At 45.3% G+C, this 25440-nt stretch overlaps 1 protein-coding gene across 1 annotated transcript in view; it reads right to left on the reverse strand.

Moving 5' to 3' along the window:
• The window catches only part of PIGN (phosphatidylinositol glycan anchor biosynthesis class N), a 535187-nt gene that overhangs the window by 472660 nt on the left and 37087 nt on the right, over positions 1-25440 (reverse strand). The window contains 2 exon segments of the mRNA XM_029590493.1: positions 8119-8379; positions 20591-20727. Of these exon segments, the coding sequence (XP_029446353.1) occupies positions 8119-8345 (227 nt within the window). The 5' untranslated portion in view covers positions 8346-8379; positions 20591-20727.

Consider the following 25440-nt stretch of genomic DNA (forward strand, 5'->3'; position numbering starts at 1 on the left):
ACTCGGGCATATAATGTATGAACACTAACCTAGGGACTGGATGAACACTTACCTGTAAATCCATGGAAAACGGAGCCACAGGAGGACCATAACACAATCATTCGTCAGCCAAGAGTGGGATGCTGAGTCCATCTGTTTACACTAAGGAAAATGAAATTATCAGGTAAGTAGTAATTTCTCCTTTCCTAGCATGTAGACAGATGGACTCAGGACAGGTGGGATGTACCCACGTTACTCCTGAATAGGGTGGAAGGCTGAACGCAGCCCAGCCAAAACCGCACATGCAAAGGCTACGTCCTCCCAGGCCTGCACATCCAGATGATAATACCTGGAAAATGTGTATAAGGAGGACCAAGTCGCAGCTCGGCAAATGTTGACGGGAGACAACAATCTAACCTTCGCCCATGGCACTGTCTGAGCCCTAGTGGAATGAGCCCTATCCTCACTAGGCAATGGCTTTTCAGCACCACAAATGCAGCCGTGATTACTTCCTTAATCCTGTAACCTACGAAGCCGGCTCACCATATTTACCTCCACTATAAAGGACAAACAGGCTTTTGTAAAGATTTAGAAACCTCCAGATACCTCACGACATGTCTCTTGACATCCAAGGGTCACAGCAGGTGATATTCCTCTGCATCTCTTTCCACATCCTGAGACAGCAGGGAAATGGACTGAGCCAAGTGAAAATCTGAAACCACTTTAGGCAAGAAGGAAGGAACAGTACTCAGCTGTATCGTCCCTGGAGTCACGCAAAAGAACGGCTCCTGGCAAGATAAAGCCTGCTGCTCAGAGATTCAAAATGCAGAACACACTGCCACCAGAAACCGTTTTCAAGGTCAGTAACCGCAAAGAAATGTTATGTAGTGGACGTGTTAGGATCCTGCTTGTGGGCCTAGCTGCAAGCAGTCCTTCACAATCCGCGGCCTAAGCAGCCGCAGAAGCCATCCCTACACCTACCGCTGATGCCAGAGACAGTGCTCCTCGGCCGGTGCCTCCGCAGTCCTAGTGCCACTGCTGGGACTCTGCCACTCCGCGGCCCAGAGGCCGCGGCTGTCTCCTGCTCTTCGCGGCAGGCTGAGCTGCCCGATGCCTCCTTCCTTCGCGGCTGGAGCTGCTGCCGGGGTCCTTGAGCGACAGGGAAGCCGTCTTAGCCGGTGCCTGCCTATCCATCATTTTCACGGCATAGAGCTGCCTTCCACCTGGCCTCCATGCGGCAGGATGCCGCCATAGGCTCCTGCCTCCCGGATCTTCATAAACTCAGGCACGTGCCTCTTCAGCACATTTAAAGGGCCAATGGCGGGAAAAGCCCCGCGGCCCTCAGCAGTGACATCATCAGCTTTCGCCTGCTTCAGCCCTATAAAAGGGCCCTGCTTCAGTTCTTCAGGGCCTTCGGATTTGGTCTTCACAGTGTCTGTGGTCTTCTTCCTGATCCATGTCCTCCATGCTTTGACGGATCTTCGTTCCATGTTCCTGAACTTCTTCATCCTAATGCTCCTGGTCTCATCAGCTTTCGCCTGCTTCAGCCCTATAAAAGGGCCCTGCTTCAGTTCTTCAGGGCCTTCGGATTTGGTCTTCACAGTGTCTGTGGTCTTCTTCCTGATCCATGTCCTCCATGCTTTGACGGATCTTCGTTCCATGTTCCTGAACTTCTTCATCTTAATGCTCCTGGTCTCATCCCTCATCGGAGCTCTCTCGTCGCTTGTTTCGTGTTCCTGATGTTCCATGTCCAGATGTCCTGATGTCCTGTGTCCTAAGGTACCATGTTCCACGTTCCTGACGTCTGATGTTCTTGTCCTGACTCCGACCATCTCTTCAGCTCTTTGTCCAGTTCCCAGTTCCCTCGTGTTGCGTCTGTCAGTCGCAGACGGCTGTGACCGCTCTGCCTTACTTCTTTTTTTCCCCTTTTCCTCCTCCTTGGGCAAGATGGCTGCCTCCGGTACCGAGTGCCAAAACCCTCTGCGTCTCCAACTCAGCATGGGTGTTCCAGACCGCCATGCTTCCTCCTGTGGCCTCCAAGGGCGCGTGCGCGCACATTGCCTACACTCATATACACACCATGGCGGGAACCTCGGAGGCGTCCCCACCGCATGACATCAAAACCTCCAGGTATTTAAAGCCTCCACTAACGCTACCACCTTGAGTTAGCAAGGACTTCGGTTCAAGCTTCTCTGACCGCTCTAAGCTGCTCACTTAGACGCCTCGCTACCCTCCGGGGATCTCGCTCCTCACGAAGCTCTAGACACCCGCTCTTCGGGGGTCTCTTGCTTCCAACTTCCCTTCGGGGCTATTCTAACTAAGACAACAGCTCCTCAGGGGTCTCTCTCTCATTTCTACTTTCAGGAATGGACTACAGGGTACTCGCTCCTCGAGGGCCTACCAGTCTGCTATCCTGCACCTTGGACCTTCAGACCCATCATCTTCACTACTAGAAGGACGGCGCACTACACTCCCGAGAGTCCCTCTACGATCTGGTACTCCAACTCCACCCACCAGGCTTGGTGTATGCCTGCACCACAGGTTGCTGGTTTTCTAGGACATTTGGGTGAGAATACATCATCTGAGACTGTTGAACGTATTGGCACCTTGCGGATCAGTGCCTTACCTTTCTGCATCATACCATCTACCTATAGCAGTACAATAAAGCTTTCCATCTCCAGTGTCTGCTCTCTGCGTTCAGCCTATCGTTGTGGTTCCCCATGGGGCCCCTCTCCATGGGAGGAGTCACAGCGACCAAGGGTCCACAATGCCCCAAACACAACACCTTGACTGTCCACGTCTCCTGGCGAGCCACCGTCGTGGTCCATGACCAGCCCATGGGGTGCTGTGTAGGGCGCCTCATGGTACAAGGCCTGCTTCTCGTCTGCAGCACAAGCCTCCGGAAGACTCCTGTTTTTAATGCCTTGCTTCTGAGAATCCTGAGTCTTGAATCCTGTCCCAGTCTTTGGAGTCCCTTGTGCCTGCTTTCATCCATGCCTAAGATTCTGCCAGAACCTGCTCCGCTCCAGCGTGGTCCGCGACCAGCCACAGGCGGCTGTGTAGGGCGAACCCCGTGCAGGCCTCTACTGAATCTTCATCATGTTCCAATCTCAAGTTCCACATCTTCGCCTGGAGCCTGCTTCGCGTTCAGCGTGGTCCATGACCAGCCATGGGCAGCTGTGTAGGGTGCGCTGCAATGCAGTTCTCACCCAGTACTTTCGCCTGAGTCCTGAATCCTTGCCTGAAACCTCCAAGCAACCTGAATCCTTGTCCGAGTCTTCTGAGCAACATGAATCCTTGTCCGAGTCTTCTGAGTATCCAAGTCTATGTCTGAATCCTCCGAGTATCTTGAGTCTTTGAGTCTTCGTGTTCCTGCCCAAAGCCTCCATCTGGCCTCATGCACTCGTCGTTCCCCAGCAGCAGCTCTGGAAGGGCTATTCTCGAGACCAGCATTGCGTTGCTGGGTCTCATTGGTGCATGTAGGTCCAGTGGAGGGCTGAGCCTGCCTTGTTCCTGTTCCGGATATTCCTCGTCTTGTCGTCAGTCCAGCCTTGCTCCTGCTCCGCCCATGCTTGTACCTGCTCACCTCTCGAGGTGTGTCTTGGGGCTCCTCCCTGAGCCGCACCGTGATTCAAGGGCTCACATCCTCCCTTGAGATGGGACCCCGCCTCCGTGCTCCTAACAGGGCCTGAAGGCTGCGCTCCTAACAGGTCGAAATGTAGGGCCCACCAAGAAATCCACCATCAGATTAAGACTCAAGGGAGCCAGTAACCGCAAGAGAGGATGAAGATGTTTCACTCCTCTCAAGAAACGGGCCACATCTGGATGAGGCAAAAGGATTTACCATTCACCTGACTCCTCAAACAGGCAGAAGCTGCTACCTGTACCTTCAAGGAATTAAGAGCTAACCCTTTAATCAATCCATCCTGCAAAAATTCCAAAATGAGGGGGACCTTAACTGAACGAGGAAACACTCCTCGATCTTCACACCCAGCCTCAAACACTCACCAAACCCGCACATAGACTAAGGAAGTAGAGAACTTTCTTGCACATAATAAGGTGAAAATCATTGCAGAAGAGTATCCACATTTCAGTAAGTGAGCCCTCTCAAGGGCCATATCATAAGATAAAATCGAGTCGGATCTTTGTGAAGAAAAGGTCCCTGCCGCAACAGATTCCTGTGCACTGGCAGTCAAAGTGGGGAGTCCACCAGGAGCAGCCGCAGATCCAAATACCATGGTCTGCTGGGCCAATCTGGAGCCACCAGCCCTTGGTGACGCTCAATCCTCCAGGGGGTACAAGCCTTCCAAGATCCGACCCCCTTTAAAATTTGCCTCTGTGGTGTCCCATTCCAGATCAATCAATTCTTGCATGGCCTCTAAAACAGGAAAAAACAAAAGGCTTTATGCAAAGAAACCAAAATGGGATTTTTCTTTGGCTCAGCCATGGAATCTGCCCCAGGAACTCCCAGCATCTTCAACATCTGGGAAAATCAGGGCTGGCAGTTCATCTCTATGAAAGAACCGCAATATAGTCCTATATGGTTCCAGCCCTGGAGGGATTTCACCATCCTCCAGAGTCAGGATCTGCCTCATCATCAGTGCCATCTGGACTCCTTTCTGAAACACCTGTAGCTCAAGGTGTACATTGGTGCTTAAACGTAGAACCAGAAGAGGGAGAGGCCATCGCCTGAGGATCTGATCAGACAGGATTGGACAGGGCTGAGAATTGCACCTGAAGAAAGGCTTGCGATCCTTAAAACAATTCTACCCAAGAAAAGGCAGAAGGATCCATGCCAAAACCAGGAGGCACTTGTGCGGCACCCACTGAGCTATTGTCACCTGCTGAGGAACCATTCAAGGTAGTTCCAAGGTCAGGTGTCCCTCCTGACACATCCTTAACTAGGCCATCATCAGGCTGGGAAGACCCAGGCTTAGTAAAATTAGATGAAGATAATTCTCCCTGAGACTCTAAGCAGCACTGGCATAAGTTAGCACTCCAGGCTGAGATGCCTGAATATCACAGGCAGCACAGAGGGAAAGGCGCTTATGTTTCTTAGCCACCAATATCATTAGGCCATCAGTATGCTTAACAGGTGACTGAAAATGTGCGTCCAGCTGCGTTCCCGCTGAAATTTTGTAGGTGCACAAAATATATGCGCTCAAAAATTTAAGCATCCCAAGTCTATGTGGCAAAAATCTAAGTGCACTGTCACCGCGCCAAAACCCAAGCGCACAACCCATATGCAAGTGAATGCGTGCATAGGTCGAGTGCCCAAAACAGACTGAGGCGGGCTGCTCAACCTGCCAGGCTGCCCATGCTGAGCATGGAGCATGGAGGAAGTCCTATCCTAACCCCTCCAATCTGTCTCTGACTATTTTTCTTGGTTTGTTTTTTTTTTAAACTTACTTGAGCTCATCCTTCCTGGCTGAGTACAGAGACAGTTTCCGGCTGCAGGGGGAAAGGACATATAACCATTACCACTGCACTCGGATTCCTTCACCTGCTGCCTTTCAGCTGCTTATTTCAGTTAAGTCCACACCAGCCTAATAACCAGCTACTGGACCAAGGCAAACATCTGAGGGACCACAGAGATCACCTCAGGAATTCTCAACTAGAGGAGGGTGTTGTTATTTTGTATGTTTTTGTGGATCCTTGGGAATGACCACGCCCACAGGGAGGAGCCCCGTGAAGAGCCACAGCACTGGGCTAGACTCAGATACACAAATACCAGTATTGAACTCTTATTATACAGCTTGAAGTAGCCACCAGGTGGCAGTGGTGAGTTGTAGTCTCAGGACCTCGGCAGAGGGAGCCCTTCTCTCCTTGGTGACGTCAGGAGGTTCCGCAGCAGGTTACCCAGCAGGGAGTTACTGTGGAGGAGACAGATGATATGTTAGAGTACTCACTCGGTGTTAGCTGATATGGATGCGATTCCACCAGATAGCTGTTGATGGTATAGGTATAGAGGCAGGGAGAGCAGGCCCTCAAGGAGCGAGTACCTGTTCCCTGAATGATACCTGAAATAGAATGGAGGCCCCCGAGAAGCGGGTACCCCTGATAGTTAGTGAACCCCGAAGGGCAAAGGTAGAGCTTCCCGCAGGCAGCAGGGAAGCGGCAGAGTAGCGCAGACAAGAACAGAACGAGTCTTAATTTGAGTCATTGCCAACTCAAAAAGCTAGCAAACTAGAGGAGTTGATATACCCAGATGGCGTGACGTCAGGATGAGGGAACGCCCTCGAGGTTCGCGCCACTGGGCGTACTTAGACGTGGGTTGCGTGCACCTTAGCAATGGCGTACGGCTGCACCATAGCCGTTCCGGGGATGCCAGAGAGGTCGGCTTGACGACGCTGCAGTAGCCATCTTGCCCAGGTAAGCGAGAGGAGCCGAGATAGGGGTGTAGCAAGCGAGGCGAAACCGTCGAAGACCGACGGATGCAGAGGGACCATTAGGTATCACCGCAGGAGAGCAGTGCAAATCAAATCTCCAATTAATTCTATTCTAAATGTGAAGCAATTCCCAGTAGGGAAATGCAAGCCAACCATCTGCTGGAGACGGAGAATACTGGTAGGCTGATGGCACTGCAGGAGTATATATAATGTGATGAGTTTGCTCTGTCTCCATCTGCTGACAGAGGTGCATAACCCAGTTGTCCTGAGTCCATTTATGTACATGCTAGGAAAGTCTATTCTCCAAATAAAATGTGAACAGGCTCTTCTTCACTAACCTCATCCCTCTTTCTCCTTAAATTTAAGTCTTCTTTTAGACTTCCTGTTTTCAATTATATATCTAAAGAAAACTGGCTTCAGGAACCTACTCTCACACAAAAGGAACAATCTAATCTGTTTTAGGTTATAAGACCTTAGATTCCTTGCTAGTATCTCAAAACACTTAAGAAACCTCTTCAGAATCTGCCACTCTCAATTCTAAGGATAAAGCAGTGTGGTAGAGTTTGTAGAGTCTCTACTCTGTCATGAGCCAGGCTACAAAGGTATAAGATTAGAATTTTGAATAAACAAAAGAGGTGTCCTGGTTCTGAGAGATCACATTTGTTAAGCCTCTTAACTCAAAGTGGTCTTCAGTGACCATTTCCATTAGGAGTGAGACCTAATCTCAGCCAATAAGGATGTAAGAAGGATCAAAATATATCTTTGTCTCTCAAACTTTGTGGATTTCCTGTTTAGCAGGCTCTCAGTGCATAAACTGCTCTCTAGTTAAGGGAGAAGGTGTCTGAGATTAGAAAAACTATTTTCTTCCTCAAGCAGAAAGATGAAACCTTCCTTTCAAGACCATCACAAATAAGAGTCATTTCATGTAGACCTTACTGGAGGATGGTTTTGTTGGCCATCTCTTAATCCATGATCCACCTGTGTGAGCTCAGCAGGTCTTCATTTAGAGAGTAACTTTGAAATAAGCACGCGGGCACACATGTCCATGCTGCTAGCTCACGTCCAGAGACACTGCCATTTTATAACATATGCGCGTATATGTGCGCATGTTATAAAATAGCCTGGACATGTGCACACAATTTTAAATGGACGCACACAAATGCCACTTCTACCACATTAAGTGGAGGAATTTTATAAAGGATGCGTGCCGATACCATAGGTAGTTTTCCCGCTTCGCCCAGTTAAGGGGATAGGACTTCGCAACCCTAGTTTAAATCTCCCTTTCCCCACTTTTAGCACAGACCCTTAAAACCCTGCTGACTAGCCTAGATTTTTTTTTTTTATTACTTACCATCCATAGCATAGTAAAGTTACAGGGCATATGACCTTGGCGCACACCTGTGCATGCAAGTATTTACATGCACATCTTTTGATCTTTCCCCAATATGCCCATGCCCTGCCCATGCCCCTTTTTAAAAACGTTTGACTTGTGCGTACAGCAGGAGATATGCACATACACGGGCAGCTTATAAAATCCATTTGGTGCACAACAGCCTGACTTGTGCGCAATATCTCCCGGCTTTGAAGCGTGCAGGGCTTTTACAATTCGCCTTACAGTCTATATGTCAAGATACTTTTAAACTGCAGCCCACATAATATGAGCATTCTGAATTCCATGCTACACCTAGGAAAAATTAAAATCTGGAACCTAGAAAAAAAGAAAATCGAGAATTACCCTAGGTTGACTAACCTGAGATAGGGCGCTCTAGAAGTACCATGCTCATCTAATTCATAAAAGGTGTCTGCTCGCAGTCCATCAGCTACAAAGAGCACAAGTCGTTTGGCTGGAGGTGGCAATTTTGTATGTTGGGGTGTCATACCATGTACCAGAGGAGAGGTAAAGTATATATCAAAAATAGAAGCAAAGAATATAAAATGCACCAGCAGACCAACAAGAAAAAAGACTGGCAAATTCATAGCGGACAGTAGGTTGTCAGATTCCTGGTTTAAGCTGTAAAAAATAAATAAATTAAAAATCAAATTAAAAAAAGGTATCAATTTAGTTTGACAAACACAGATGCAATCTCTAGGTCATAAACGCTGTCATCTTTTCTTCTTTTGGTTTTATATTGCATCCTATAACAGACAAACCATTGCCCATGTTAAAAGAGCCTGTGCCAACAAGTCTCTTCAAAGATATGCCAGCTAGCTCCCAGACAGCAGAGCTGGGTCTGTCCTCAAGTTGTGTGCAAATTTCTGCCTTCAATAAACCAGCTGTAGAGATAAGAATATTAGAGTTTATATCTCTGCAAAGGCATTCATACCATAATAGCATCAATTATGCAACAGCTTAATCCTTTATTGTGGTAGTTAATTAGATTAGTTTTCTGATTATTTAAAAAAACTAAAAAGGAGTTAAACTGATGCACTATTTAATGTAATTAATATATTTTCATTATGTCATGTCTTCCCTTTTGGGGTAATTAGGTTATTATTTTTATATGCAGATGATTTTTAGCTGTGTATTTTACTTGTATCAATGTATTTTGGCTATTCGTGAGTTTAGAAATTACAGAAACTCAAAACTTATGCACGCATTGCATGTGTTAACCGTTGTGATCTTATTTTGGAACGACGGTTTATAAAATGTCTAAATAAATAAAATGAAGCCCTAAGGAAACATGAAATGATGTGGCTTGCCGGATTAAAACATTTAAGATAACATGCTAACACGCTGTCTAAAAGCTAATTTTGTTAGTGCAACATTAAAAGATATCTAAAAAATCAGACAAAATGGCTATATCAGTTTATTTCTACATAAAAGTGATGCAATGAATAGCTGGAGATAAAGAAAGCAGAGTTGCTTACCTGTAACAGGTGTTCTCACAGGACAGCAGGATGTTAGTCCTCACATATGGGTGACATCACAGGATGGAGCCCAATCACGGAACACTTTCGTCAAAGTTTCTAGAACTTTGACTGGCACCTACAGGGAATGCCCAGCATGGCACTAACCCTGCATCCAGCAGGGGTCCCCCTTCAGTCTTGTGTATAGCAAAAGTACGTGCGAAAAATAAAATAAAATAAATCGCAAGCGAACCCAACTCCGCAGGGTGGCGGGCGGGTTTCGTGAGGACTAACATCCTGCTGTCCTGTGAGAACACCTGTTACAGGTAAGCAACTCTGCTTTTTCACAGGACAAGCAGGATGGTAGTCCTCACATATGAGTGAGTAGCAAGCTGAGGATGCCCGATCAATGCACCAAATGCACCCAAAGACGTGCAACAGGCACAACAACAGGGTGAATTTGGGTAGGAGGGCATCCTGAAAACCCTGAATGGGTCACTGGTAGGATGTTGGGTAATTAAGCTGAGAATAAGTTGCGTAGAACAGACTGGCCAAAAATGGAATATTGCCGGCCAGCCTTATCTAAGCAATAATGGGCTGCGAAGGTATGGAGAAAGCTCCAGGTCGTAGCCTTACTAATATCAACAAGTGGCACCGTCCGAAGTTGAGCCACTGAGGTTGCCATGGCCCTGACAGAGTGTGCTTTCACAAGGTCTTATAGTGGAATGCCTGCTTGCTGGTAGCAAAAGGAGATACAGTCCGCCAGCCAGGAGGAAAGGGTCTGTTTTCCCACTGGATTACCCAAATTAATGTTATCTAAAGAGACAAATAATTGGGTGGACTTCCTGTGGGCTGACGTGCACTCTAAATAAAAGGCTAGGGCATGTTTGCAGTCCAGGGAATGTAGAGCCTTTTCTCCTGGGTTTGATGGGGCCTTGGGAAGAAAGTAGATGCATTAGTAGATGCATTAGTTCATGATACGCCCATTAACATTGTTCGCTGTTACATGTATCATTCAGTTTTATTTTATTCATTTTGTTACGTCTATTTATTTTGTTACGTATATTAACGCTGTTCGATTCATTTACGACTATTTAATATTTATGTTCTATTGTTCTGACACCTTGTTTAATGTAACGCCTTAACCGCGACTGTTTTGTTATAATGGAAACCGATCTGATTTGATATTTGTATCGAGAATGTCGGTATATAAAAATTCTAAATAAATAAATAAAGTAGGTAAGATAATGGATTCATTAAGATGAAATTCTGACACTACCTTTGGTAAAAACTTAGGGTGTATACGGAGGACCACTCTGTCATGTAGAATTTTAGTGTAAGGCGAGTAGGTGACTAATGCTGTAATTCACTAACTCTACAAGCGGATGTTATAGCGAGAAGAAAAATTACTTTCCAGGTGAGATAGTGGAGCTCACAGGAGTGGAGAGGCTCAAACGGAGGTTTCATGAAACACACTAAGACCACGTTAAGGTCCCAAGCGGGAGCCGGAGGGCACAATGGAGGTTTCAGGTGGAGCAAACCTCTCATGAATCATGTGACTAAGGGCTGTGTTGAAATAGAGACATCTCCTATTCTGTTGTGGAAGGCGGCTACCGCACTGCCATGCACTCTTATAGAGGAAGTTTTCAGACCTGATTCTGGCAGATGCCAGAGATAGCCCAGAAACTTCGCAGTGGAACAAGTGAAGGGCTCTATGGACATAGATGTGCACCAGACTGTAAACCGTTTCCACTTGGAACGATAAGAGCGTCTCGTGGAAGGCTTTCGTGACGCTACCAGGACTCGGGATACTGACTCCGAAAGGTTAAGGAATACTGACTCCGAAAGGTTAAGGGGTTGAAGTATTAACCTTTCAACATGCAGGCTATTAGCGACAAGGCCTGGAGATTGGGGTGGCGCAGGCACCTGTTGTTCTGAGTTATCAGAAGTGGATCTTTCCCTAGAGAGATGCGCTGGCAAACTGATAGATCCTCGAGAACTGGGAACCAGACTTGGCGCGGCCAGTGAGGGGCTAGCAGAATCATTAAGCCCTTGTCCAGTCGTAACTTCATGAGAGTCTTTGATATGAAAAGCGCCTCACCACCAGGCGCCGGCGAGCGGGTAGGCCTCTTTCCATCTTGGGCCCCCGCAAGAACTTAAATCCAACACAAAAAAAAAAAATTAAGAAGGGAAACTGACATCGGGAGATGAGGGGAAACAGTGCGAGAGAGAGACCACGCCCCCTCCCACGACGTCACGGAGATCTTCGTCGGCGGTTGAAAAGCGCATCACCACCAGGCGCCGCGCACCGTGCGTCGTGCGACAAAGGGGTTCTCCCCTTTGTGTACCCCTTCGTGCAATCCTTGGTGCCTCATTTAAAATTCTTTGATTTTATTTTTTCTGGTAACTAACCCTTTCTTCCAAGTTCTTACCTTTTTGGCATGTTAACAATTGCAGTTATAAATGTTCATTGTATTAGACTATGGAATTATATTTCCTGCTTTATCTGTTTTATGTAAACCGGTATGATTTACATTTAATGTAAGAATGTCGGTATATAAAAACTAAAAATAAATAAATAAATAAATAATATGAGTGGAAGTGGAGGGTACGCGTAGAGGAGACAGCTGGACCATGAGAGGGCGAAAGCGTCCCTCGGCTGTGAGTGGCGGCTGCGAGTGAGGGAGCAGAAGTTCTCTACTTTGCGGTTGTGGATGGATGCAAAGAGGTCTATGTGTGGATACCCCCAACGTTGGAAGATTGTGTCCATTACCTCAGGATTGAGAGACCATTCGTGCAGACGGAAGGTCCAACTCAACCTGCCAGAACATTGTCCATGCCCGCCAAGTAGGTCGCTCTGAGGTACATCGAGTGGGAAAGAGCCTACGCCCATATCTGTGCAGCTTCCTGACACAGAAGGTAGGAGCCCGTTCCCCCTTGCTTGTTGATGTACCACATCGCTACCTGGTTGTCGGTTTGAATCAGGATGGTCTTGTTTGAGAAGCAATCCTGAAAGACTCTGAGGGCATATCTGAACGCTCGAAGTTCCAAGAAAGTTATCTGATGTTTGGATTCCTCTGGAGACCAGGGACCTTGTGTCTGTAGGTTGTTGACATGAGCACCCCAACCTAGACTGAGACATCTGTCGTTAGGACAATTTGAGGCTCTGGAACCTGAAAGGGAAGGCCTTGAAGGAGGCTGGAATGCTGCATCCACCAGGCCAGCGACAGGCGGAGCTGCTTGGTAACATGAACAATGCTGGACATTGGCTGGTAAGCCTGCATCCACTGGGAATTTAGAGTCCACTGCATTACTCTCATGGCGAGGCGTGTCATTGGGGTGACATGTACAGCGGACGCCATGTGACCCAGCAAAATGAGAAAATGACGAGCTGTCGAATAATGCCGATTCTGAAGGCATTGTGCGAGGGATATGAGAGTATGAGCTCGGTCCTTAAGGAGGAATGCTCTTGCCCACATGGTGTCCAGGTCGGCTCCTATGTAGGATAGGGTTTGAGAAGGAACTAGGCTGGACTTGGGGTAGTTGATCAGGAACCCGAGAGACAGCAACATATGGATAGTGAGACGTAAGGAGGCTAACGCGTCCGTCTGAGTCAGAGCCCTTATCAGCCAATCAACAAGATAAGGGTAGACATGGACGCCCTAACATCTCAGGTAGGCTGCTATGACTACGAGGCACTTAGTAAAGAGTCGAGGAGCAGTTGATAGGCCGAACGGCAGTACCCGATACTGTAAATGTCGGGTGCCGACCAGGAAACAAAGGAATTTGCGCTGGGAAGGAGTGATCGAAATGTGTGTATACGCATCCTGAAGATCTAGAGAGCAAAGCCAATCTCCTCTTTGTAGAGAACCCAAGGTCACCATCCTGAATTTCTCCCTTTGTAAATATTTGTTTAAGGCATGCAGGTCCAGTATTGGATGAATGCTGCCTGACTTTTTTGGGATGAGAAAATACCTGGAATAGAACCCCTGCCCTTGCTGCGAGAGGGGCACTGGTTCTATTGCCCGGGATTTCAGGAGAGTTGACACCTCCTCTTCCAGAAGAGAGGAGTGGTCGGATGAACCCCATGTCGGCCGAGGTGGGGAGTCTGCTGGTACTGATAGGAAGTTGCGGTGGTAGCCTTGGGTCAGTACAGCAAGTACCCATTGGTCTGAAGTGATCGTATGCCATATGTTGGTGAAATGGCACAGTCGACCGCCGGCTGGTATGGACGGTAGAGGAGGTTGGCTTATGCTCTTTAGCGAAGAGTCAAAATCCAGCAGCTGGGCCTGGTTGAGGGGCCGGCTGGGTCTTCTGAGGTCGGGCTTGCCTGGGCTGGCCCTTCTGGTAAGGCCTGGAAGGACGACCTCTAGCAGCAGGAGGATAATATCTCCGTGGCTTGAAAGATGGTCGCTTAGAGTCCCTTCGGAAATTCCTCTTAGAAGTGGACGGGAAATCAGAGGGTACTGAGGAAAGCTGGCGCAGTGTTTCATGGTGGTCCTTTAGCTGTGCCACTGTTTTCTGGATCTTATCCCTGAAGAGATTATCTCCAGCGCAGGGCAGATCTGTTAACCAGTCCTGCACTTCTGGTCATAGGTCTGAAGACTTCAGCCAGGCCCACCTTCTTGCACTAATCCCCACTGCAGACACTCTGGAGGCAGTGTCAAAAATATCATAGGCAGCGCAGACCTCGTGCTTGCCAACATCTAGGCCTTTTTGAGCCAGAGCATTGAGTGGATCCTGGAACTGTTCTGGTAAAGATTCAGAGAAGTCATTGTTATACTGGGTCATGTATAACTGATAGGAAGCAATGCGAGAAATGAGCATTGAGCCATGGAAGACACGCCTACCAAAAGCATCCAGGGACCTCTGTTCTTTCGCTGGAGGTATGGAGGAATGAGGTTTAGAACGTCGTGCCTTCTTCTGGGCTGACTCCACAACCACAGAACGGTGACCCAGCTGTGTTCTTCGAAAGCCAGGGGCTGTCTGGACAAGGTAGGTGGCATCTGTCTTTCGGCTGACAGGTGGTACCGAGCCTGGGTGCTCCCAATTCCTTTTCAGCAGGTCAATTAGGATTTCATGAATAGGAATAGATATGATTTCCTTTGGGGCATCAAGAAACTGGAGTACTTCCAGCATCTTGTGCCTCGAGTCCTCTTCTGTCTGAAGCTGAAATGGAATCGTTTCAGACATTTCCTGTATGAAATTAATAAAGGAGAGATCCTCTGGAGGAGAGTGTCATCTTTCCTCAGGGGGAGACTGCTCTGAAGGCAAATCATTAGAATCCTGGGAAGAGTCTTCAGTCTAAGGATCGTAAGGTTGATCCACAGATCCCATAGGATCACCAGAGGGAAGAAATGGTGTTAATCCTGAAGGATCAGGCCTAGGCATCGATGGTACCGGAGGAGGCACTGATGGCATCGAAGGCGGCACCGATGGTGGACGATGCAGTACCGATGGATCAAGCGACATCGACGGGTGAGTCGGTGGCAAGATTCCAGATGGCGGAATGGGTATCGGTGTTTCCTCATCTTCTGATGACACAGGTATCTGTGTAGAAGGTGGTGGACATACCAGTACTCTCGGTTCCACCGGTGGAAGAGCACCGATCAGCACATCCAGTCTGGCCAGTAGCAGTGCGAGCGCCGTGGGTATCGGGTAGATGACTGGGGCTGCCATCGGTGTCGGTGCTGATGGAGGTTGGAAGCCCTGAAGTGCCTTACCGATGGCCTCTTGGATCATCTGATCCAATTCCTTGTGAAGGCCTGTGCCATGTAACCCCAGCTCCAGAGTAGGAGGCAATAGAGGTGTAGCCGGAGGGTCCACTGGTGAAAGTGGAGTCGCGGCTCCCTGCACCGATGAAGGTGGAGAACGCCTCGGTGACCCGGTCACAGAGGAGGATGGGGCCTTAAATGGACGGGATTTCTTTGTCGGTGGCTCTGTCGACGCCACTGCCGAGGGCTTGCCTGGATTAGCAGACTGAGCCTTCCGATGCCGGTGTCGACGCTTTTCACAATGTTCTCCTCGGTCCTTCTCCTGAGGCGATGAGGAAGTCGTCGACACCTTTGGAGTAGTCGATGCCGGTCGGGCAGCACCAGTGTCCCGCTGCTGGCGAGAGATCGATGGCACTGGCTCAGACGAAGTGGAAGTGGTCGAAGGAGTTGGGGGTTTTGAATGAAAAAGAAATTCTATCTTCTCTAAGCGGGCCTTACGGCCCTTCGGCATCATTTGGGCAGATTTGGTGCAAGTTAGGGTATCATGGTTGGACCCCAAGCACAATACACAAACTCTATGCGGGTCTGTGATGGACATTGTCCGAGGACAATCGGGGCACCGGCGAAAACCCTACACCATGGCCTCGACAAACATTTAGCCACTGTGTGGTCGATGGCCGGTAGGACCCGAAGGGAAAACTCAACGGGAATCGTCCGCAAACGAGGATAAAGCTTTACCTTTTGACCGCAGAGTACTGGTATTTATTTATTTTATTTAAAAACGTTTTTATACCGATATTTGTAGCTACATCATATCGGTAGGGAGACCCCTATGGGGTAGAATTTTTTGAAAATTTTTAAAGAAGTTCCGTGAGGAAAATTCCTATCAGGAATCTCTAGAGAGCTCCTTAACCCCACATGGCTACTGCTGCACGGAACAAGAGAGACTGAAGGGGGACCCCTGCTGGATGCAGGGTTAGTGCCATGCTGGACATGCCCAGTAGGTGCCAGTCAAAGTTCTAGAATCTTTGACAAAAGTGTTCCGAGTTGGGCTCCATCCGGATGATGTCACCCATATGTGAGGACTACCATCCTGCTTATCCTGTGAGAAATAATTTAACGTATAGAGTATCTTCCTATATATAAGGCTGACAGTCAAAAGGGCTTGTCTGGGTGACTCAAGTTAGCAAACAAACCCACAGTTTTAAATTTCATACCCTTGTCAGCAGCAAATTTTATCTGGTTAAGTTAGCACCCAGCTAAAATTTGGCCAGAGAAAAAAAGGCAGGGCAGGGGTGTTTTCTGCATGTGGATAAAATGTATCCGGTTAGTGCCGATATTTAGCACTAGCCAGACACACTTAGGTTCGTCTGTCACAGTTTTTGTTTTTTTTTTTATTTATAGTTTATTAAATTTCTTAAACATTTATACAATGCAAATGAAAATAAGAAATATTGATTCACATCATCCATAATAGTAAAAAAGAAAATAAATTTCCTCTCAATTATCATTCGGAATCAAAATCCAGTCCACTTAAAGGGGAGCTATTAACAGGAAATTATAATAAGCAAATTATCACATCACATTATGAATCTCTAAGAGGAGGCCATTCATTTATCCAATTAACCCGATAGAAAGTGGTCATTTACTCATCCACCCTTGTCAGTTAGGAAAGTTTCCAGGTGGGATGGATCTAAAAATATAAATTTATTTCTTTGAAAGGTAACTATGCACTTACATGGGAATTTGAGGTAGTAGGTAGCCCCAAGAGACAACACTCTCTGCCTCAAATTCAAAAATAACTTCCGTCTCAACTGGGTTTCTCTGGAAACATCCGGGAATATATGAATTTTTTGACCACAGAATAAAATATCTTTATTTTTAAAATAATTTTGCAATACTAAATTTTTTTCATTCTCCAAACTAAATGTCACTAATAGAGTAGCTCTCGTTTGTATATTATCCATAGAGGTCTCTAAAAATTCAGTTAAATTAGGACTTTCTGAAACTAAAACATCCATTCCCCCTTCTGGGGTTGATGTATCTCTTTTCTTAAGTGGCAAATAATACATTTTAGATATAGTTAATTCCTTCATAATTCCTAGAATTTCTTTAACATATTTGTTAAATAATTCTAAGGCCGATATTAATCTAATACACGGAAAATTTAACAATCTTAGATTATTTTTTCTCAAAACATTTTCAAAACTTTCCAATTTTTTATGAACCATTAAAGAGTCCTTTATGGATGCAGCGCTAGTTGCTTGTAAAGTTGTTAATTGGCCAGAATGTGTCACACTCTGGGTTTCCAATAACGCTAATTTTTTACTATGATCTTCCAAACTCTTCCTAGTTTCTACAGATAATGTGGTGGATTGAGCTATGGTAAAGGATAACATCCTTTCCATTTTTGTGACCACTTTCCATACATCAGTCAGGGAGATGTTTTCAGGTGGAGTCACATCTTCTGGCAGTTCAAATCTAGGCAAATCATTTATCGGCAAAGTCCCATCTTGGATCCCTGACGATTGAACCCTCAAGTCTGGAGATGTTACTAACAGTGAAGAGGAGCTAAACTCCCTATGTGCTCCCTCATTCCTTGGGGTTATAACGGGTAACTGATTTTCGGCGGGACTACTGGGGGTACCCGAGGAGAAAGAGATGTCTGGAATGACATCTCTTACTGTCTGGCTTACCCTTCTGATGAGGTGCTGGTCCATCGGGCCTATTACTTCTGTCCTTGTAGGTGTAGATACTGCCATCTTTGCCTTCCTTTTCTTTCCCATCCAAGATTTTATCCAAAAATACGTCTATTCAACAGACCAAGCAACGATAAGGAAGGCAAACCAAGAAAAATCGCCCAGGGGCGCGCCCCTTTGGCGCGCGGCTTTGGCGCGCCGGCGGCTGCGCGCCGCTTTCCCCTAGTTTAAGTAGGGATCCGCGGCGCTTAGATGTCGTCACTGGTAGGCGGGGCTGACCTCGCTCCTCCGAAACGGCGTCCCTCTCAGCCGGGCAGCTTTCAGAGCGCACAAGATCTCACGGTGCGTCTGTCCTCCTCGCTCAGCTCCCACCTCTCTCCGCTCTCCCCTAGTTTAAGTAGGGATCCGCGGCGCTTAGATGTCGTCACTGGTAGGCGGGGCTGACCTCGCTCCTCCGAAACGGCGTCCCTCTCAGCCGGGCAGCTTTCAGAGCGCACAAGATCTCACGGTGCGTCTGTCCTCCTCGCTCAGCTCCCGTCTGTCACAGTTTTAAAGTTACCCAGGTATATTCCATTAAATATTCAGGTAACTTCCCGCCCCCTCCCCAGCTTACCTAATATCAACCTTATATATCTATATCTATGAATATGCATATGTCTATGTATCTCTGTACATAGTTATATTGTGATGAGGACATTTCAGAAAAGCTGTTTACAAAGCTAGTGGTTCTTCAAGGGCCACTTGCTTTGTAGATCATTAGGGCCATAGGTAGAAACTACATTTTCCATGAGGGCTAGGGAAGGGAAGGATGGTCACCTGACTTGGGACGGGCAAGCTGGGGTGGAGAGGTACAGCCGCCAGGTGCATTTAATAAAACTAATGCGCATCTAAAGTGGGAGGAGAGTTGGCCTTGGGAAAAGGCAGGAGGAGAGTCAGTCTCAGAGCAGAGGGCAGAAGCAGGTGGGATGAACAAGCAGGAAAGCATGGAAACAGAATTACAACATGTTCCTTCCCACATGGAGGCAGAGGGCTGGGAATACACTGAGGGACTAGCAACCCTACAGTATTAAGAAAACTGATTTTCTATGCGGCTCTGAAACAACGCAATTCTGTGAACAACTCTGTGTGGGAGGTTAGTAGTCAACAAGTCTGTCAAAGCTGCTGAGGCTGGAGGTGTTCAAGAGAGTACATGGCTTACAAGGTGATGAAATCTGAAGAACAGACACTTTCCAGTAGAACTGTTTACAAGACTTTTTCCTGGATGAAGCATTACAAATGCAGCCTGAACACTGATGTTCATTTTGCTGTGAGGAAAGGAAATTGCTTAGTTTGGGTTGCAATTCTGCCTGAAACAAAAGTCTAAAAGAGGTTTTCCCTTAATCATTCAGGCACCAATGAGGAAAACTTACTGATGGAAACATTGTATGAGAAATCCTGCTTGGCCCTTGCTGCTTTTAAGTGGGAACTATGTGTATTCAATATTTTTTCCACCTCAACTACTGCTGGATTAACTTACCTGAAGGAGTACAAAATATGTTGAAAAGGATATAATTATTTATCAAGATGAGCAGCATGTGACAATATCTATAAGCATATACATGTGCACATATGTGTATATATGCATAGGTTTCTAGATGTATGTGTATCTATAAAAGAACACACGAAGTTAACATACTGGGGCAATCCAACGGTACATCAAGCCCAGCATCCTGTTTCCAACAGTGGCCAATCCAGGATACAAGAAGCTGGCAAGTACCCAAACATTAAATAGATCCCATGCTATTATTGCAGGTAATAAACAGTGGCTATTCCCTAACGTCAACTTGCCTAATAGCAGTGTACAGACTTCTCCTTCAGGAACTTGTCCAAACCTTTTTTAAATCCAGCTACACTAACTGCCCTAACCACTTCCTATGTTTGAGTAACTATACTGTATATGTATATGAATGCATGTACACACATAATGCGTGTGTTTGATGTGTCCAATATATGATCATTAACTACATTTATTTGCTTAATGACCAAAGCCACTGAAAGTGAAGTATAAGAAAATCAAATAGTAAACAAAGTAGACACAAGACAATACAAACCACCCACATAACACATAATCAGCTAAATGCCAAACAGCATAGCATCCCTACTACTTCAAAATGTATGCTCCAAAAGTGCACCTGAGCCATTTTTATTATTAGGGTGACTTTGAACTCTATAAGGAACACTTTCCCATATTAGAAAGCACCCATGTTGTGCTGCTCATAGTCACTATCATAGACATGATTTGTAACGGAAAAATGTGAAGAGGCAGTAAAACATTTCTTGTTTGACATGTTATTCTTGTTCTAAGTTTATTGATTCTTAATCATAAATAGCTTTACAATTACTAGCAAGATTCTAAAACGTTTTTGCTTCAACCTTGTGCTTCCTTTACTAGACAGGAGGGTGCTACAAGCTAGATAAGAATGAAGTATTAACAGAAAGAACTGGGCCACAAGGTTATATAAGCATATTCAGAACAGACATAACGTCAAGCTGACACTGTAAATAGTTGTGAATCCACAGATAATTTACATAAGAAGTGAGGATTAATTAGCATGGAGAGCCAGAACAAATTATCACATGGCCATTCAAATTGTTTATAGTAGAAAGCCAATCATAGAAATTTTGACAATTTTATAATCTAGTTTAGGGGTTGGAAATCTTACACATTGTCTTATCAGCGAAATCATTTGAGAGAGAGAATTATACTGGTGCTTTGCGTAGTAGTCTGCCTCTCAACTCTCTCCAATATAATAATGCTACAATATAACCTTATGTTATATTGTAGCATTTAATAAAGAATTTTTTCTCCACAGCTGTTGGCTTTAAGCATCTATTTCAGTGAATCACATCACCCACAGCTACCCACCATCCTCCTTCACCCCCAGCCATCCTGCAGCAAATTACAACTGTACACAGTACTTACCATTAAATATGGCACTTAGAGATTTATCAGAATGTCGCACTATCTGTAATAGCTGCAAAAATCCCCGTTATAAATACTGCCACAAAGTCTCTCATTCAGGTCAAGAAGTATTCCAAACATCTTGAAACTTTTGAGACCTAGGTTGGTAGACAAATGAAAGAGAAAAAGCAGGAATTTAAAACTCTTTACACAAAATATACTTTCTGCTGAATACGGCTGACAGACCTCACAAGAGTGGTTCTTTGTATGTGTTTATGACTATAGTAGCAGGACCCACCCTGTACTGTGGGTTCATAACGTGTACCGGATAAAATCTTTAATGCCCTACACATTGTCATCATGAATCCCAAGGGAAGGAGGCAAAGGCCTACCAGCTCCATGCATTAAAAAGTGACAATTGACAGCTTCATGATCTACGTGGCCAAACCCCCGCTTTAGGATTCCTTTTCCAGAAAGACTATAAACTGTAAAAACCTGCAGCCAGATTTTAATTTGAGGGGAAAAAAAATGTGACTAACGCCTGCAAGTCTGCTTGCACAATTTTGAAATAACACATCTTTTGCCCAAGGTTTCAGTTTGCTATGAGTACAAAGAGGAAAATATTTCTACTGATGAAAAAAAAAAAAACAAACGTATTCAGAAAGCGCTGTGGTACTGCAGCCCCAAGGGCTACATTTAAGAATTTAAAAAATGCTCTCTAGAACTCTTTACACGGGTCTTTGTTTCTTCTTGTTCATGTTCTCTAACACATACTGGGGCTTTCAGAATTTTAGTCACTAACAATGTAAATTTCCATGACTGTCAATCAGAAGCATGGAAGTACTTCAAAAACAAATCAGTCCTGCACTGAAACGTCCTCATGCAGTACAATAGTGCCATCAATAATGGGACTGTTATTACTATGAGGTATTTGTACGGTCTACTTAGTCAATATGTCTTAAGACAATAGCACGTAAGCAGCAATCCCTCTGAAGGCTGTTATCTGGCCATCAACTGAATGAGAGAGAAGCAAAAATCAGTTTTCACACCTGTCGGTGACCACTTTATTACTGTTCTTGTAGACACGATGGTTTTTTTACACTGGTATTCATATTGGGGAAGATTTTAAAAGGTGCGCGCACACGTGTCCATGTGCACATGCTTCCTGGTATGCACACATGGACGCGCCAATTTTATAACATGTGTGTGCCAGGGCGCGTATGTTATAAAATCCCATGGCCGCTCGCACATGCGTGCGGGATGTGCGCGCGGGGAGGGGACCTATTTTATAAGATTACACATGGCAACACAACTGGGGTTCCCTACCATACTCCCTCCCTCTTCCCCTCTCCTCCCCAACCCCTAAACCCTTTCTCCTACCTTTCGTTATTTTTGTTTTGTTTCTTACTGCTCCATTGGTGCAGAAGTAAGCTGCGCGCACCGGCCAACTGCCGGCGCGCACTTCCCTAGCACAGCAGCAAATAGCCACTGTACTGGCCGCCTCCAGCCCCACACTTCCCTGCCCCCTTCTCTGGGCCCAGCGCTTCGGCATGTAACGGGGGTTACACGCGTGGCCCGGCCCCTTTGAAAATGCGCACGGTGCATGCAAGGCCCAGCCATGCGCGTAATCCCCACTTTTTACGCATGTGGCTGATTAAAATTTGCCCGATTAATTTTTATGGTATCCACTGAATTTCTGCCATACTAAATATTACCTCTGAATGCCACTTCACTCTATGGCAACTGTCAGTGGAAAAGTTGCTTTGCATAATAAATTAAATTAAAGATGTTTAAAACTCAAAGACCTCATTTAGAGCACTATGTATAATTCTAGAGGCCATATCTCCAAAAGGATTTTGAGGGAGAAGAGGTGGTCTAGAGAAGGATCCCCAAAATGGTGCAGCGCCTGAACAATAAGCCCTCTGAGATGAGACCTAAAGACCTACATATGTATACATTACAGGAGAGAAGGGAGACAAGAGATAACAGACACATTCATAGTTCTCAAACGGTATAAATAGTATGCAAGAATCAAACAGAAATTAGAGGAAGAGATCCCAACAAGGACCATGGCTGGACAACTAAAGTGGAGGGAAGTGTGTGGCGTTAACTGTAAAAAATTAAAAAAAAAAAATCATCAGTTTAGTTAAAAGGAAAGATATACAATACTGTAATAAGACTGGTCGTCAATTCCATGAGGCACTAACATTCAAATACTTTAAAAGTATAAACATTGCACACAAGCCTAGATTTCTGAGGGGAAAAGACATTCTACAGCAAAGTGTAAGACTTAAAAATAATATAAGGAAATAATTTTTGACAGAAAGGGTGGTGGATGCATGGAACAGCTTCCCAGTGGATATGGTGTTGGCAAAACCAGCAATAAAAATTGAGAACCTATGGGACAAATAAAAAAAGACCCTGGTTGAATAGGAACAACGAGGGAAACTAGACAGTTTGCAGTATTGTACCAAAAAGGGAACATGGGCAGCCATTATGCACCATCATGGTCTCTGCTTCTTTATTAGCTACTTTGTAATCCATAAATGAATCATGGTGAAGTCTGTCATGTTATAGATGGTTATATGCTGGCTGTTTAGGAGAGACTAGGTCCTATCCCAGATAGACTACACCATACAGTCTGAACAGCAACAGTGAACTTAGTTCCCAGGGTGCCATGACCTCTACTAACAGCTTTAATAACATAGCTTCCAAACGTTACATAAGGGGTGTATCATTTTGTGTCTTTTAATTTTTTTGCTCAATTTCATTTTTAAAATGGTTCATTGGATTTTTTTTTTTTCGTTTTTCCCTCAGTCTATTTAGTGCGCACTAACATAAAACAAACCCCCCCCCCCCCCCAAAATTTCAGCATTTTTTCTTTTGGTTTTGTGGTTCCAACAAAATTAAACAAAACAGACCATGTCGTTGACGTGGTCTATTTCATTTTAAATGAATGCATATCCCTCTATTAAACACATAATGTCTCCCCCCTTTCCTATTGTAAAGACTTTCACATACTAGAAAACAAATGAGCATTTCTAATCAACCTAGGGGCAACGAGTAGAGTTGACTGTCAATATCCCTTGAAGTGGAGAGAGATTATTCTGTCCCAGCTGTCTGGACTACAAATCCAGTATACTAACAGGTTTCACTATTTGGTCTGATCTGATGGTCATAATTTTCTGCAGGGCACTGTTTTGAGCAGACTCCAGGGAACTTGATGGGTCTGGTACAGTCTCCTGGACCAGTGCAGGATCTACTTTCTCAGTGATGGGATGAATGTGCCATCTGATGTCTGAAGCAAATACAAAATGCTGTATGTTATGCTGCTCAGTAAACATGGCAGTGCTGTCCCAAAGTTTCTTGCCATCAGAATGCTGTCTAGGGTGCAAAGATTTCTAGTAGCAAATCCTTCCCAGGCATATACTCACCACTGGACTGAATTTCATCGGTAGAATAGGTAATTTTGGATATCATAAAGGTACATTAAGGTCTTTGCTGTTGATAAAACTAACTAGAGGCTTGTGAGTGATTACCAATCTATCAGAATCCAAGCCACAAAGATAATGATAGTATCCTTCATGAGCCCAGACACTTGTCAGGCACTCTTTTTCTATTTGGGCATTTTCTCTCTCTGCCTCGGTAAGAGAACGAGAACAGAATGCTACCAGCTTGAAGATGCTGCTGTTGTGCTCCTGCAGCAGGATTCATCCAGTGCCACAGCTGCTTGCATTAGCATGTACCCCGTTGACAGAATAGGGGTTAAAGAAGGACAATATGGGAGCTGCAGATACTATGAGCTTTAAAACTTTCAAAACCATCTATTTCCATGAATGAGGAATGCATTTAAGGGTTGAGCATTTAAAGAAATATGTGGGAAGTATTGCCCCAAGTGGTTCACCATTTGAGCTCCTTTAAAATTTTGAGGATGTTCCATGTTTGTAATTGCTTCCACCATTTTTTGCTTTAGAGTCATTTCCTCTTTTCCAATGAGTTGTCCTAGAAATTCAAATTGACACTGTCTAAACTGGTATTTTTCATTTACTGTCTCAAGAACCTTATCCAGTTGGCCATCATGTTCCTTGGGTGTGGTCCCATAGAGTAACATGTCATCCATATAAGGCACTATGTCATTGCAGCCTTCTATAAGTTCAGTCATTTTGCTCTGAAATATCTCAGACAATAAAGTGATGACAAATAAGAGTTTCTGGAAGCTTTTAATATCCCCATAGTGTTATGAATGTAGTCAGCTTATCATTCTCCCCATTTAATGGTATCTTCCAGTATTTACTGGCTGTATCAAGTTTGGAAAATACAGCTCCTCCTGCCAACTTGGGTATTACCACTTCTAATGGGGGAAGGATGAATTTCTCCTTTTTGACATTTTTATTAAGTTTTTCCAGATATACTTATAGGTGTATACCCCAATTAGGTTTGGTCACTGGAACCAAAGGCACACACTATTCAGCTGGGTCAATTACTTTTTCAGTCACACCAGGCATTTCCATGCATTTCAGTTCTTCCTTGAGCTATAGTAATAGCGGTATCTGAATGTGCCAGATAATTGCTATTCTGTAAGCCTCTGCTCATTTTGATTGGCCTTCCTTTTAAGAGACCCATTTCATTGAAGACATATATTGCTTCGACTTGATGAATAAGTCACATTACCACCCTTGCTCCTCTATTCAACAGATTGTCACCTGATGAATTCAGTACCACCAGCTGGAAAGAACATTTTTGGGTTCCACCACAGGTATGAAGGTGAGTACATGCTATGAACAGACCTCATGTAGATACTACACCCCTCAGACTTATGAGTCGTGTTAACTGGATTCAGGAAAGATTCTTACAAGTTGTTCATAAGCAGT

This window comes from Rhinatrema bivittatum, chromosome 2, assembly GCF_901001135.1.
Source record: "Rhinatrema bivittatum chromosome 2, aRhiBiv1.1, whole genome shotgun sequence".
In the NCBI taxonomy this organism is placed as follows: Eukaryota; Metazoa; Chordata; class Amphibia; order Gymnophiona; family Rhinatrematidae; genus Rhinatrema; species Rhinatrema bivittatum.